General features: G+C 44.7%; 2 protein-coding genes across 2 annotated transcripts in view; one reads left to right on the forward strand and one right to left on the reverse strand.

Moving 5' to 3' along the window:
* Nucleotides 1-16,569, reverse strand: part of LOC122809503 — a 1,292,286-nt gene that overhangs the window by 884,027 nt on the left and 391,690 nt on the right. The gene's annotated exons all lie outside the window — the stretch shown is intronic.
* The window catches only part of MEMO1 (mediator of cell motility 1), a 1,101,660-nt gene that overhangs the window by 243,158 nt on the left and 841,933 nt on the right, over nt 1-16,569 (forward strand). Inside the window, exons 3-4 of the mRNA XM_044081058.1 lie at nt 6,480-6,548; nt 6,789-6,901. Of these exons, the coding sequence (XP_043936993.1) occupies nt 6,480-6,548; nt 6,789-6,901 (182 nt within the window). The remainder of the gene's footprint in view (nt 1-6,479; nt 6,549-6,788; nt 6,902-16,569) is intronic.

The following is a 16,569-nucleotide window of genomic DNA, read 5'->3' on the forward strand; positions in this document are numbered from 1 at the left end:
TCTTCCTTTGATGTACAAAGTCCTACTGAAGATCAAAGAGGATCAGCCAAGGATAATCCTGATAGCTCCAGACTGGCCGAGGCAACAATGGTACCCGCTACTGAGAAGCATGTCTCGGACACGCATAGCCTCTACCTCTATGTCCTTTACTTCTAACACAGAACAACTACAAGATCCTACATCCAAACTTGAAAACACTACAGCTAACTGCTTGGAATATTGCATAAAACAAAATAACCCAGATTTATCTCAGAGGGTTAAGGACATTATCCTGGAGGCTCAGACCCTCCACAAGGAAGACTTATTCAGCCAAATGGAAAAGATACCTCATTTGGAGTGCAGCAAAGGGAAAATGTCTCATTGGCAAACATAGCAAACATCCTGGAATACTTAGCAGAACTGTTCCACAATGGCCTGTCCTACTCCTCCATTAAGATTCATGCATCAGCAATTTCAGCAGAATACAACATGGATCCTCCTGTCTTCTCTCATCCTCTACTCAGGCAGTTCCTGAGAGGAATCAAAAATGTAAAGCCTCCAAGGAAACCACCTTTGCCTACATGGGATCTCAACTTTGTGCTGGAAAAGTTAACACTTCCCCCTTTTGAACCAGCAGCAACAGCAGACTTACAGTTCTTATCTTGGAAAACTGCTTTCCTGCTTGCAATCACTTCAGCGGAAGGGTATCTGAGTTACAGGCATTAATGGCAGTACAGCCCTTCCTTATCTTCCATCAGGATAGAGTCTGAGAACTAACCCTACTTTTATGCCAAAAGTGGTCTCCAGAGTATCATTGAACCAAGCGACTCATTTACCTACATTCTTCCCCAACCCACAGAACAGGGGGGAAAGACTACTACATACCTTGGATGTGCACAGACAATTACGCTACTATCTGGACAGAACTAAGACCAACAGAAAAACTGACCAGCTTCTGTTAGCATATGCAACAGGAATGAAAGGAAAAGCAATTTCAAAACAGACAATCTCAAAATGGATAGGAAATTGCATTAGATTTTGCTACTCTTTTCATGGAAAGACAACTCCAGAAAATATCAGGCCTCACTCCACAAGAGCTACAGCCACCACTACAGCTTTCCTACGAGGAGTGGCTACCAAAGACATTTTAGAAGCTGCTACTTGGAGCTCCGTGCATACATTTGCCAAGCATTATAATCTTCCTTTATACTCCAGATCCCGAGCAGGTTTTGCAACTGCTGTTTTGCAAGGGATCTTAACTACACCATCTTTATCTTAGTACCTCCTCCCCCAGTTTGGCTATGGTATTCTGCCCATATGTTAGGACTGCAGATGCATCCTTGAAGGACATAGTACAGTTTTGTACCTACCATAAATGTAGATGTCCGATAGGTATGCATCTGCAGTCAGGATACCACCCTCCTTCCCCTCTGTGGTATTCCTAGGGTACTTACCCCTCTTTTAGCTAGCTGGGGGAATCTATTATAGTGTATTTGTTTGTATATATGTATATATATATTTTTTTTGCTCTCTACTGTTTGGAATTATTTGCATTTATCCAAATTTAGCCTTCCTAGAGGGCACCTGGCATCTGGGGCAAGAAACACTGAGGAAAATGGTGTCGGCTGATGCCTTTATACCCCAGCAGCTATGACGTCTGGTGAAGTGCGACATCAGCCGAGGCCAGACCCAGACTTTGGAATCCGGCCGACCGAAGGGCTGCCTGAGGCAGGACAACCCCATATGTTAGGACTGCAGATGCATACCTATCGGACATCTACATTTATGGTAGGTACAAAACTGTACTTTTTAGCACTTAAATTTGCTTATTCGTGCTCAGCACTTGTTCAGAACTTATAAGCATTAAATAAGCTACTAATTACTATAGCACTCAACCTTCCTCATTACCTAGAGGAAAACAGTTTTTGTACTTACTTTTCTCACTTGCTTAGAGAAAAGCATCTCTTGTACTCGCTTTCCTTACTTATCTAGAGGAAAATAGTTTTTTATTCAGGCATGTCCAAGGGTCAGCTCCCAGTGTTCTCTCCTGTCTATCTGATGAATCTGGGTATCTTGAGGCAATGTAGAAATTGCCTTATGTACACAGACAACCCTCTCCTCCTACCACCCAACACTACAACCTGTGAAAAATGCACTTATCTAGCCAAACTGGAGGTAAAGTTCTCTCCAACCAAGACTGAACTTGACCGTCAAGAGGAGAAGGTAAACATTTGCACCACACCACACCACACTCATCACATAGTCTCACTAAATCTACACCACCAAAATTCACACATAGTAACACAAAAACATTTGCGGAGGCTCTCAATAATAATCTGTCTAAGCAGCAAAGACCTCCAAAGCAGAAGTTTAAGCAACCTCCATCCCCCAACAAAACCCAAATTTCACACAGCCCACAGACTTAGTGTGCCATTCAACCAAAGCCAAGAAGGCAAAACAATGTACCCAACACACTAGTCATAGTTGACTCTATAGTCAGGCACACTGATGTCCCACTCACCAGGCTAAACAAGGAGAAGGTTACTGTCAGCTGCCTGTCTGGTGCCAGGATCCGCTACATAACCCACACACTCAGGTCACTCCACAACAAGTACAGATATGAGACTGTTATTGTCCCTATTGGTGTGAATGACCGGAGACGTACCTACCTGGACTATATGAAAAGAGACATGGAAGAGCTCTCCGATCTTGTAACCCGGGCAGGTTTGACCCTGACCCTGAGTAGCATTCTGGCATCACCCAGAATGATACCGCAGTGCAAGGACAAAATGATTGACTTCAGCAATTTGCTAACTTCTGGTGTCATTCTAAGGGGATCCAGTATCTCTCTGTTTGGGATGACATGGTCGATGGACCACGATGCTTTGCCAGAGATGGCCTGCACCTCTCACCCCTGGGATTCTGGATACTGGCTAAGGCTCTTGCCGCCCCTGTAGTGCTTTTTTAGGCAAAGTTCAAATGACAAATTCACAACCGTAACAGGAACAGGCAAGCAAAAACTGAGGGTAATGCTACTCAGTGCTAGAAGTCTAAATCTCAAAATGCACTCACTCAAGGCAATCCTTAAAATGTACAACATCGATATCTGTGCAGTGACTGAGAACCTGGTTCAAGGCTCCAGAGAGCACCCCTGCACTACCAGGCTATAAACTCATACCACACTTTTCGGCCATGTAACCTGGACCGAAACACCAAAGGTGGAGGTGTGTCCATATTTATTAAGGATATCTACACCTCCAGGCTAGTTGCTCAGCATAATGCATCCGAGGTTGTCCAAGTGCAACTAACTCTGGGAAAAACTGCAATCCAAGTTGTAGTTTCCTACAGATCCCCCACCATGTCCCAGGATTCCCACTCCTCTTTTCTTGATGTACTGGAAAATATTAGGGTTTTACCAAACACCCTAATAATGGGCGACTTCAGCTACCCCATCATTAACTGGGAAAACACTCATGTTACCAACTTCTTAGCTCAATGCTTTCTGAAATTCATAAACTCCAATGCCCTGGATCAACTTATCCACACCCCCACCAGGGGCAACAATATCCTAGACCTAGTCATTACCAACATGAGTGACCAGTGTTCCACACCTGAAGTCAACTCCTCATTGGTCCGATCCGACCATCAGCTAATCACCCTTGATATCCACATCCCACCCCCCACCCCCCATTAAGGAAACCACGGTAAAAAATTTCTCCAAAGCCAACTTCATGCCTCTTAAGACAGAAGTGGTGAACTTCATGACACCCATGCAGATGGACAGTACAGTTACAACTGCTGAATCCTACACAATGCACTCTATAAGCACTTACACAAGTGCATGGATCGTGCTATCCCAGACAGAACCAAGACTCTATCCTCCAAAAAAAGGAAGCCAATCTGGTGGTCCCCTGCCATAAATAAACCGTACAACAGAAGGAAGAAACTGTTGCAAAAGAGAGTAAAATCCCATGAGTGGAGGAGCTCCCCTGGTCAGCCTCAGTAAGAAGCTGAGTTCTCTTATAAGATCCTCCAAAGCTAGCTACGAAAACAAAATCGCCACTAATTCTAAGGACAACCACAAAGCATTCTATAGCTATGTCAAGAATCTCGATGGCAACACCCAGATCTGCTATGAGTTACAGTACAATGGCACGAAAATTACTGAACCAACTGATATTGCCAACATCCTGGCAGGTTCAGTGATAACTTTACCCCCCCACACACCTCCACCCCTTAAAGGACCCATATCTATACAGGAAGAATGCAGAGTACCTGTAATCACAGCTACACAGGTAAAAGCTGCACTCTCTAAAGCCAAAAACACAGCGTTCGTGGGACCGAACAACATCCCAGGCTGAGTTTTACACAAACTTCAGAACTAACTGGCTCCCCACCGAAGTACCATGTTCTGTAATAGCCTTGCATCAGGCTTTGTGCCTACTGAGTGGCACACAACAACCGTTAATCCCATTCCACAAAGGGGGAGCCACCACTGATCCCAGGAACTGTCGCCCTACTAGCCTGACGAGCCTGGTCCGCAAGGCCATAGAACGTATCATCATGGTACTCGTAAACAAAGACATTGGTAACCTCCAAACTCTAGATCCCACCCATTTCGGGTTTGTGAAAGGCAGACCATACCTCCTGAACCTGATCGACTTCTTTGAGGCGGTCACCAAAGCCGTAGATGAGGGTAAAGTGGTTCACACAGCCTACCTTGACCTCTCCAAGGCTTTTAACATCATCCCCCATTCTGGAATTATAGCTAAACTCACTAAAATAGGTATAAATCCCTACGTCACAAAATGGGTTGCCAACTAGCTCACTGACAGAACCCACACTGTAAAAGTTGCAGACTCCAAATCTGACCTCAAGCCAGTGACAAATGGAGTACCACAGGGTTCAGTCCTGGGACCTCTCCTGTTTGGTATCTACTTCTCTGAAGTACAGGCTATTGCAGAAGGCCTCTGGCTAATGAAGTTCGCAGATGACTGCAAACTAGGAGCCATAGTCAAGTCCCCAAATGATGTGGACATCCTGCAGAAGGGCCTCGCTGAGACAGATGCCTGGTGTCAGAGCCATGGCCTCAAGCTCAATGCCAAAAAGTGCAGTGTCGCCTCCTTTGGTAAAAACTCTGCACCCATGAACTACCACATAGGCAGCAATCTACTTAACACCGAATGTGTGATAAGAGACCTTGGGACCCAGGTGGACAGTAGTCTCTCCTTAGTCACATCGCGACAGTAGTCAGGAAGTCCTTCTACGTGGCACACCTCATCATAAAAGGGTTCTCATCCAGGAAAAAAGAGGTCATTGTTCCCCTCTACTCGACACTCATTAGACCCATCATAGAGTACAATGCCCCTTTTGGAATGTACCTCCGAAGACATCTGCAGCAGCTGGGAAGGCCACAGAAGTACCTCGCAAAGAGGATTACCAGCTTCAAACAAATGCCCAACACTGACAGTCTCAAAAAACTCCAGCTTTACTCCGTAGCATATCGCCTACTCCAAGGTGATCTCTGCCTAACATATAAAGCTATGTCAAATTTAGAGCTGTTGGACATGTTACATCTAAAGAAATCCCAATCCCTCCGAGCTACATGCTCTAGGGACCTAAACCTTGTCACCACAGTAAACAGAGCATGCTGGAGGGATAGATTCCTGTCCCAGAGACTTCCCATACTCTGGAAAAGGCTACCCATCTCTGTCAAGCAGAGTTCTTCATTAGCACTCTTCAAGAAAACTCTTGATGAGTGGATGGGAAATAGGAAATACACCCCGGCGATCACTTCTGTGTGTCTGCTCGACAGTGGCACAGGAAAATAACTTTCTTGGGTGGCGTAAGCTAGGGAACCTTGTTGGCTAGGCTTACATAGGCTCTTGGGCCAATAGCCTAGTACCTACCTATGAACCTACAATATAAATATCAATAAATATAAAATATATAAAAATATATTTTTATATATTTTGTATCAACTGAAATGCGTGTGTCAGTACTGTAGACAATATAAAAATGCGTTTTATAATATTATAAACAGTTTATAATATACATTTTTTATGAGCAGTATGCCTTTAATATTTTTAATTAGTTTATTAACCTATTAATTGATTTGTATAAAAAAGGTGAATGTGGATGATTTTACATTATTTCTGAAGAAGTCTGGGGGAATACTCTGACGAAAACGCCCTGTGTATATTCAGCATTAAGATTCTCTTAAAGCTTTGTTTTAACATCTTACTGGTCTACATGGAACTCAACAATTCAGTTCTCTTTGGTTATTTCTTAAAAGTAGCCTTCTACATTTCATGTTGTGGCATTTTCATAACATATTGTAATTTTTGGAGACTACAGGCTGCTGATTAGTCTAGTATCTAATTTTGAATCCTGGTTGTTAGATTTGTTTTTCAGATGAGTTCCTGTTGAGGACTGCAAAACTCACTTTATTTGAAATATTTTAATATCTTTGGTAACCTTTATTTTTTTTTTTAAAACAGACATGCAGGATACACTTACTGTGGTTCTTGTGCAGCCCATGCGTACAAACAGGTGGATCCTCAGATTACGTAAGTATGCCTTTCCAGTTACTTTTAATATACAGATAACTAATGTTATGGTAAAGCAGGTCTTGCAAGTGTTTTACTTTCAGCCCACTTTGATATGGTAATTTATGGATTTGTCTCCAGGGACACACTACTGAAAATGCTGCAGATTTAAATGGTTGAGATTTGCCCTCTGTCATTGAATAAATGGATTTTCTTTTGAACCTTTGATGGAACTAATAGTAGACTTGTTTGTTCTGGCAGGCGAAGAGTTTTTATTCTTGGACCTTCTCATCATGTACCCCTCTCACGCTGTGGACTTACACCTGCTGATGTATATAGAACACCTTTATATGATCTTCATATTGATCAGAAAGGTATGTATAACATTGCTCTGCATGTGGTGTACAGGGCCGTGGGTTCGAGACTTGGCAGGGCTGAATATTTAGTGGTAAGCATTAGGTAACCTGTCTACCACATAAGGAGTGGTTCTGGCCCAGAATTTGTAGTTATTGGCCGTTTGGGTGGTCTTCCATCTCTCTCAACTTTCTGATTTGAAGGCCTGCATTTGCACTTGTTTCTGTCCTGTAACTCCTGGGCCCATCTCATTTGCTCACTCAAAAAAAAAAAAAAAAAAAAAAATCTGCTTTTACTGTATTTGTGTTTCTTCCTACTTTATTTTGCTTTTGTGTCATCTTAATAGTACTCAGTTGTATTTATTACTGCTTGGTGTAACTCATTCTAAGCCTTTTGGATTAAGCACTTGGGCTTCAGACCAGTTGTTTTACATTAGGAAGGTTTGCGGCCTGCACTGTGGTGGCAGGACAGGTAGTTTACATCCTTCTAAGTTGGGAACTGCTGATTGAGGGCTCAGTGTCTGTTATTCTAAAAGTGTGTTAGATCTGGTTTTAGCACTTGGGCTTCAGGCCAGTTATTTTACATTAAGAAGGTTCGTGGTCTGCACTCTTGTGGGAGGAGAGGCTGGACTCTGCCCTTCTGAGCTGGGAATTTCTGGTTAAAGGCTTATAGTGCCTGCATATTTGAACTGTTTCTTACTGAAAATGGTACACCTTGTTTGCTGTAGCATAGACTAGATCCAGGCCTGCTGAATCTAGCTTTGTTTGTATGCTTGTTTGTTTGCTTGTTATTTCCCTGAAACGCTAATTCCACCTAAAACGCGGCTTTTCAGCGCTTCTGTGGATCCCTAGTGATATCTGCATTGCTTACTGTAGTTATTTCCTTGTTTCACTTGAAAGAAAGTTACTGTTTGTTGTTTTTGCATTTAAGTTACCTGTAGCACATTGCATTTAAGTTACCTGGCACTTGCTCACTAAAGCAATTATATAAGTCAGCACTAGAAAATGAAAAGCACTACACCCTCACAAACCCCCCTTGAGTACCTTGTTCCCCATTGACCCTTTTTTATAATTATAAAGGAATTCCCAATACTATTCTAGCATGTCCAAAGGTCAGTTGTCAATCTCCTCTCTGGTCCAGCTGGTGAATCTGGGAATCTTGAGGCAATGTTACAACTGCCTCATGTACACAGACAACCGTCTCCTCCTCCCAACAAATTCCAACACGTGAGAGATGCGACCATATAGCCAAACTGGAGGCTAAGCTCTCTCAATTCAGTACTGGCTTAACCAGTCAGGAGGAGAAGGAAACCACACTCACTACAATTCCAGTCTCACATAGACCTACCACGACAGCAAACCAAACACATAAACACACAAAAACATACTCGGAGGCTCTAAATAAAAATCTGCCTAAGCAGCAGAGACCTCCAAAGCAGACACCCAAGCAACCACTACCCCAAAACAAAACGCGTGCAACACATAGCTCACAAAGCCAGTGTGCCAAACAGTCACAGCCCTTAAGGCTAAACAACACACCTGATACACTTGTAATAGGTGACTCTATCGTCAGGCACACTGACGTCCGCTCACCAGGCTGAACAAGGAGAAGGTCACGGTGAGCTGCCTGTCGGGCGCTAGGATCCGCCACATAACACAAGCACTCAGGTCACTCCAAGGCAAGTACAAATATGACTCTGTCATTGTCCATGCTGGTGTGAATGACCTGAGACGCACTCCCTGGACTACATGAAAGAGACATAGAGGAGCTCTCTGAGCATGTAGCCCAGGTATGACCCTGACCTTGAGTAGCATCTTACCCTCACCAAGAATGATGCCACAATATGAAGACAAGGTGGTCAATTTCAACAACTGGCTTAAGTATTGGTGTCATTCAAAGGGGATCCAATGCCTGTCAGCCTGGGATGACATGCTCGACAAGCCACGATGCTTCGCTAGGGACGGCTTGCACCTGTCACCCCTGGGCTTTCGGATATTGGTAAAGGCTCTTGCTTCCCCCATAGTGCCTTTTTTTTAGGCAAGGCTCAAAAGACAAACCCACCTCCATAGGTATCACAAGGGATAAGAAACTAAATAATGCTACTCAGCGCCAGAAGTCTAAACCTCAAGATGCACGCACTCGAAACTCTCCTTACCGTGGAGAACATCGATATCTGTGCAGTAACAGAAACCTGGTTCAAGGCTCCCGAGAGCACCCCAACACTACCAGGTTATACCTCATACCATGCTTTTTGGCGCCAAAACTTGGACCGAACCACAAAAGGAGGGGGAGTATCAATATTTGTTAAAGATACCCACACCTCCAGGTTGGTGGCAAAGCACGAAGCATCAGAGACTATCCACGTGCAACTAACAGTGGGTAAAACTGCCTTCCAGTTTATAGCCTGCTACAGACCACCCTCCCAAACCCAGGAACCCCACTCTGCCTTCCTGAGAACACTGGAAAATATGAAGGTCTCTCCAAACACCATTATATTGGGCGACTTCAACTACCCAAACATAGACTGGGAGCATTACTCTAGCTCCAACACCCTAGCCCAAAGGTTCCTAGAATTTATAAACTCATATGCTGTGGAACAACTTGTTACCACTCCCACAAAAGGGGAAAACCTACTGGACCTGATCATCACCAACATGGGGACTCTATGCTCCAGACCAGAAGTGTATCCCTCACTGGTAAGATCAGACCATAAACTAATCTCACTGGATATTCACATCCCGACCCCACTCCCTGCCCAGAAAACCACAGTGAAAAACTTCTCTAAAGCAAATTTCACACTCCTCAAAACCGAGGTGGAATCCTTCAAAGCCCCCGAGCCTGTGGAAAATACGGCCCAGACCGCAGAATCCTTTATGAATGGATTCTATGAACACCTTCAGGAATGCATGGATCATGCAATCCCAAATGAAACCAGGACCCAATCCTCCAAAGGCAGACATCCTGTCTGGTGGACCCCAGCCATAAACCAACTGTACAATAGGAGGAGGAAGCTACTACATGATAGAGCAAAATCCCAAAAAGGGAAGGCATCTCTGATCAGTATTAGCAAAAAACTACGGGCACTCATAAAATCGTGTAAGGCCAGCTTCAAGAGAAAAATTGCACAGGACACTAAGGATAATCACAAGGCTTTCTTTAGTTATATTAGGAACCTGGGTGGGAATTCCCAGATATGCTCAGGATTACTCCAAAATGACAAAAAATACATCAAACCCACAGACATTGCCAACATCCTAGCTGACAGGTTCAGCGCAAACCCCCCCCCCCTCCACCAAAAGGGCAAATGTCTATCCCAGCAGAGTTCTGCCCCCCTGACATCTCAGATGCTCAAGTAAGAGCCGCCCTCTCCAAAGCAAAAAAACACAGCATCAATGGGACCAGACGGTGTCCCGGGCTGCGTCCTACATGAACTCCAAGAAGAGCTAAACCCAAACATAAAACTACAGTTCAGTTTCAACCTTACTACAGGATATGTACCCAAAAAGAGTGGCGTACAGCAACAGTGGTCCCTCTCCACAAAGGTGGTGCCTCAATGGATCCTGGAAACTATTGCCCCATAAGCTTGACTAGCTTGGTCTTCAAAGCTATGGAAAGGATCATCATGGACCTCATAAATAAAGATATTGGGGACCTGCCTCTTAAACCTGGTCACTTTCTTTGAAACAGTCACCAAGGCCATTGACGAGGGGAAGGTGGTCCACACAGCCTACCTGGACCTCGCAAAAGCCTTCGATACAATACCCCACTCGGGCATTATAGATAAGCTCACCAGATTAAATATAAACCCCTATGTCACTAGATGGGTTGCAAACTGGCGCAAGGACCGAACCCACATGGTTAGAATTGCTGGAGCCATGTCAGACTCCAAACCAGTTACAAGTGGTGTCTCACAAGGCTCAGTCCTGGGACCTCTCTTGTTCGGTATATATTTCTCGGAGGTACAGGCCAACACGGAAGGACTGTGGCTGACCAAGTTCGCAGATGACTGCAAACTGGGCACCATAATCGACTCTCCAGCTGACACAAGCATCCTCCAAAAGGGCCTCATAGAAACAGACAACTGGTGCCAGAGCCATGGCCTCAAGCTAAACGTCAAAAAGTGTATAGTCATCCCCTTTGGCAAAAAAAAGTGCCCACAAATTACCACATAGGTGGTAATCCATTAAGTACAGAAGAAGTAATTAGGGACCTGGGGACCCAAGTTGATAGCAATCTCTCATTTGACAACCACTTGGCCAAAGTGGTTAGAAAAACATTTTATATAGCCCACCTAATCATGAAGGGATTCGTATCTAGATCAGGGGAGGTCATCGTGCCTCTTTACTCATCCCTCATCAGGCCCATAATTGAGTACAATGCCCCTTTTGGGATGTACCTTACCAGACACCTGCAGCAACTGGAAAGACCCCAAAAGTACCTCACCAAGAGGATCAAAGGGCTCAAACAGATGCCATATGCTGCCCGGTTAAAGAAACTCCAGCTCTACTCAGTGGCATACCGCCTGCTCAGAGGCGATCTGTGCCTGACATATAAAGCCATATCCAACCTGGAATTAATGGACATGCTGTGCCTGACGTATAAAGCCATGTCCAATCCGGAATTAATGGACATGCTGCACCTCAGAAAATCCAAATCCCATCGAGCTACGCGCTCAAGAGACTTGAACCTTAGCACTGAAATAAATAGGACATGCTGGAGGGACAGATTCGTAACCCAGAGGCTCCCTTCACTCTGGAATAAAATCCCAGTCCAGGTTAGGCAGAGTCCCTCATTGACTCTCTTCAAGAGGAATCTTGACGAGTGGATGGGACATCGTAGGTTTACCCCGGGTATCACTTCTGTGTCACTGTTAGAGGCATAGTATACTAACCTCGAAAAAGGGCATAGCAAAATTTAATTTAAAATGGGTGGCGAAAGCCATACACACTTATAAATGCCCTAGGGCAGATAGCCTAGTATGAACCTATGAACCTATGTATGCTGTTTTAAAATTGAGGATGTACAATTAAGTCCTGTTCTGCCAATTAATTTCTTAAGATGTTTTTTGGCACTTTAGATGTCCTTCCATATCACTGTTGCAGTGATGTCCTTCAAGGTAGCATCTGCAGTCATAACAAATGGGTTGTCCTGTCGTCAGGCAGCCCTTCGGTCGGCCGGATTCCAAAGTCTGGGTCCGGCTTCGGCTGATGTCGCACTTCACCCGACGTCATCTCTGCTGGTCTTCGGGTATAAAGGCATCAGCCGACGCCATTTTCCTAAGTCTTTCTTGCCGTGGCGCCAAGCAGAAGCTGTTCTCAAGTGCCGGTCGGTCAGATCCAGAGATTACTACTACCGAATACTACAAGACTTCTAAAGCTAAGTACCCGTTGGGGACTCTTTCTTGCCTCATCCGATGTCAGAAAAAGTAAATAACTGTTTAACTTGTGGGAAACAAATACCTCATAAAGATTTCCACTCTTACTGCCTACCTTGCTTAGGCCCAGACCACGACGTAACAGCCTGTTTAGCCTGTGCTTCCTTCAACCGACGAACGCTTAGGGCCGGTCGGAGTTTGCTGAACAGTTTTTCGGCTCAAATTTTGCGTACATTATGCCGTCGGATCCTCCGACTTCCCAAATTGTTAAAAAACGCAAAGAAAAAGACCGACACTCGCGGTCCGCAGTTTCGGCCGAAACCACGGTTAAGCAAGCCGCGAGTGTCTCGGTTTCGGCCGAAACCGAGAAAACGGGTCAATCTTCAGCCGAATCCATGACTACTACTGAGGCTCCTGCTACCTTAGTTGAATCGGCCTCTGACGTTTTGCCTACTACTGTGGTTCCTAGTGAATTATCTGACACCATCCCTTTGGATGTCTCTACCCCAGCACGTGGTGCTGCTAGGCCTCCTGCAGCCATGTCTATTAAGGCCTTTGCCAGGGCTAAAGCAGCCAAAGCTGTTAAATCAGTGCCTGCTAAGCCCCCCCCCCCCACACACACAGGCCCACTTCTAGTTCACAAATGCTTACTCTGGCAGAGGATTTAATATCCTTAATTAGGGGATCCCAATCTCACCCAGACAGGGCCTCTCAGCCTCCAGAAAGAGACCTAGAGCAGAGCCCCCCGAGCCAGTGTCCTCTGATGATTCTTCGGATGACTCAGACATTACAGATCAGCCAGAGGCTCCTTTTTCTACTTATGAAGATTCCGATGCTGAAGAATCCATTCCATCTGCCTCTCCACCAGAGGAATTTTCTTTTGGAGAAACCTTACATGCCATGAGAGAACAATTCCAATGGCAGGGACAAGATTACTCAGATTCAAGAAAAAGGCTTAGGACCTTTCTGCACTTACCACAACATAGGCCCTTAGCTATACCTCCAGTTCTGCCTGTTGTGGATGATGCATTTAATGATGTTTGCACTGCTCCTGATACTTTACCTCCAGCCCCTGCCAAACCAGATAGATTTTACAGGGTGCCAGACACTCATCACCACCTATACAAGGCCCCACTTGCAGATCTTGAGACTATATCCCCGGGGCCTAAGGCAGTAGCCTCGACATCAGCAAAAAACCCTCTCCCTTCTGAAAGGGAATCCAGGTCCTTAGAGAGATGGGGGGAAAAAAGTTTACACCTCTGCTACTCTCTCAGCTAGAGCTTTAAACTGTCAGTTTCATATGATCCAATACCAAGAGTTTATGCTTGATCAGTTAACTAAGAAGCTGTCCTCTGATGACTCCTTAGATAAGAAATATGTTTTAGAAATGGTGAATAACATTCAGCAGGTTAGTAACCATTCCTTAAAATGTGGCTATGATGCACTGGAGGCTTCATTTAGATCAGCCATGACTGGCACAGTGATAAGAAGGCACGCATGGTTGAAAGAACAGGTCTTGCGGATCATGTTAAAGCAAAGCTGTTAGATGCTCCTATGGATAAGGCCAGTCTATTTGGTACCCCTGCTCAGCAAGTAATGAAGAAAATGGAAGAGAAGGCAAAATCTGTACAAACAGTTAAGGATTTCTTACAGGTTCAGCCCCAAGGTTTAGCAGGAATTGGCCTGCCAAAATTGGTCCTTTCCAGACTCCTCAAAATCTCAAAGAGGCAGGAATAGACGCCCTAGAGGCAGAAATCAATCCAGAGGAGGTGCCTACAGAGGACGCCAGTGGCAAGGCAATAACCAGCGAGGCACAGACACAACCACTGCCACTGCAACAGGACAATCACAGTGACTTGGCTCTGACACCGCCTACCAGGGAGCAAATAGCAGCACCTTTAGGCGGAAAGTTAGCCTTATTTTTGAAAAATTGGCACTATATCACAAAAGACAAGTGGATTTTGCAAACCATAGATCAAGGCTACAGGTTCCACTTCCACACCTTACCAGTAAAAAGAGGAATGCCAAACCTACCTCCAAATCAAAAAACAGAAACTCTAAAGCAGATAGCTCAATTAACAAAGATGAGAGCTGTGGAAAGAGTACCAATAACAGAACAGGGCAAAGGATTCTACTCCAGACTCTTCCTAGTACCAAGAAAAGAGAAAAGTTGGAGACCTATTCTCGACCGGTCCGTCTTAAACACATTCATCATTGTCCCAAAATTCAAAATGCTGACCCTACAGCAACTTCTTCCCATGCTGGGCAAGGAGTGTTGGCTGGTAACTCTAGATCTCAAGGAGGCATACCTGCACGTCCCCATACGACCAAATTGCAGAAGATATCTCAGATTTCTTGCAGGATCAGAGCATTATCAATTCTCAGCATTGCCCTTTGGCTTATCTACTGCGCCCAGAGTATTCACAAAATGCCTGGCATCAGTAATGGCTACAGGGAATCCAAATTTATCCATACCTGGACGACTGCCTGTTACAAGCGGACAACAAAAGCAAGCTGACAACAGATTTACAAAGAGTCATTTGCTTACTACAAGCCCTGGGGTACACAGTCAATTTAAAAAAGTCAAGACTGATACCATCCCAGACAAGAACATTCTTGGGTGCGGAATTGGACACAGTAAAACAAATGGCATTCCTAACTGCAGAAAAACAAGAACAACTCCCTCTTTACTTCTTGGCATTAACAAAGCAGAACAAACTAACAGCAAGAAAAGTACTGCAGGCCTTGGGCTTTATGGCATCATGCATAATCCTGGTACCCCATGCCAGACTGCATATGAGAAAGCTACAGTGGTACCTAAAGAATTTATGGTCTCAACACAGGCACAGCTTAGAAACCGAAATTCCAATAATCCCATGCCTGAAACAAGAGTTCCCACGGTGGGCTCAATCATGCCAGTCAAACCCAGGCTTGCCATTCCACAACTTTCAAGCAAGCCAAACCATCACAACGGACGCCTCAGACCTAGGCTGGGGGGTGCACATGTTGGACAAATGCATACAAGGATTGTGGACTCCAGACCAGCTGCACCTGCACATAAACCAAAAAGAAATGCTGGCAGTAAAACTAGCAATCCAGAAATTCAGACCATTCCTCAAAGAAGGCCATTTAAGGATAAGGACAGACAACACCACAGTCATGTGGTACATCAACAAACAGGGAGGTACTCATTCATACCCCCTATGCAGGATGACTCTGGACCTTTGGAATATGGCTCTGAGCTACAACATCCAGTTACAGGCAATATTTGTGCCGGGAAAAGAAAACACCCTAGCAGACATGTTAAGCAGAACCACCTCGGATGCTCACGAATGGATGCTACACCCGGACATCTTCAAGGCCATCACAAAGAAATGGGGAATGCCACAAATAGACTTATTCGCATCCCCACTCAATCACCAGCTCAAAAAATTCTGCACAAGGACATTCCACCCACTTGCATGGAAAGTGGACTCTCTATCCTTCAGTTGGAAAGGCCTCACAGCATATGCATTTCCACCTCTTCCTTTGATGCACAAGGTACTACTGAAAATCAAAGAGGAACGTCCAAGGATAATTCTGATAGCTCCGAATTGGCCAAGACAACACTGGTATCCATTGCTGAGGAGCATGTCTCAGGGGAGAATGTGGTCAATACCCCTGATGTCTTTGATGTTAACTCAGAACAACTACAGCATCATGCACCCAAACCTAAAAACCTTGCAACTGACTGCCTGGAACATCACATAACAGCAACTAACCCAGACTTATCCCAAAGGGTTAAAGACATTATCCTTGAAGCCCGCAGACCTTCAACAAGAAGGAACTATGCAGGAAAATGGAAAAGGTTTGTCATTTGGAGTACTGAAAGAGGAAAAGATGTGTCGAACATAGATATTGCTAACATCCTGGAGTACTTGGCAGAGCTTCTACATACAGGCCTGTCCTATTCCTCCATCAAGATACATGCATCAGCTATTTCAGCAGAATACAGCTTCGATCCACCTGTCTTTTCGCATCCTCTTCTCAGGCAGTTCCTCAGAGGGATCAAGAATGTAAAACCTCCTAGGAAACCACCATTACCAGCATGGGACTTGAACTTTGTGCTAGAAAAATTGACACTCCCTCCATTTGAACCAGCAGCAACAGCAGATCTTCAACACCTATCATGGAAAACTGCTTTCCTACTGGCAATTACTTCAGCAAGGAGGGTTTCAGAACTACAGGCCTTAATGGCAGTACAACCCTTCCTAATCTTCCATCAAGATAGAGTGTCCATGAGAACTAATCCTACATTTATGCCTAAGGTGGTAT

Source organism: Protopterus annectens, chromosome 8.part0 (assembly GCF_019279795.1).
Source record: "Protopterus annectens isolate FY-2018-M chromosome 8.part0, PAN1.0, whole genome shotgun sequence".
In the NCBI taxonomy this organism is placed as follows: domain Eukaryota; kingdom Metazoa; phylum Chordata; order Ceratodontiformes; family Protopteridae; genus Protopterus; species Protopterus annectens.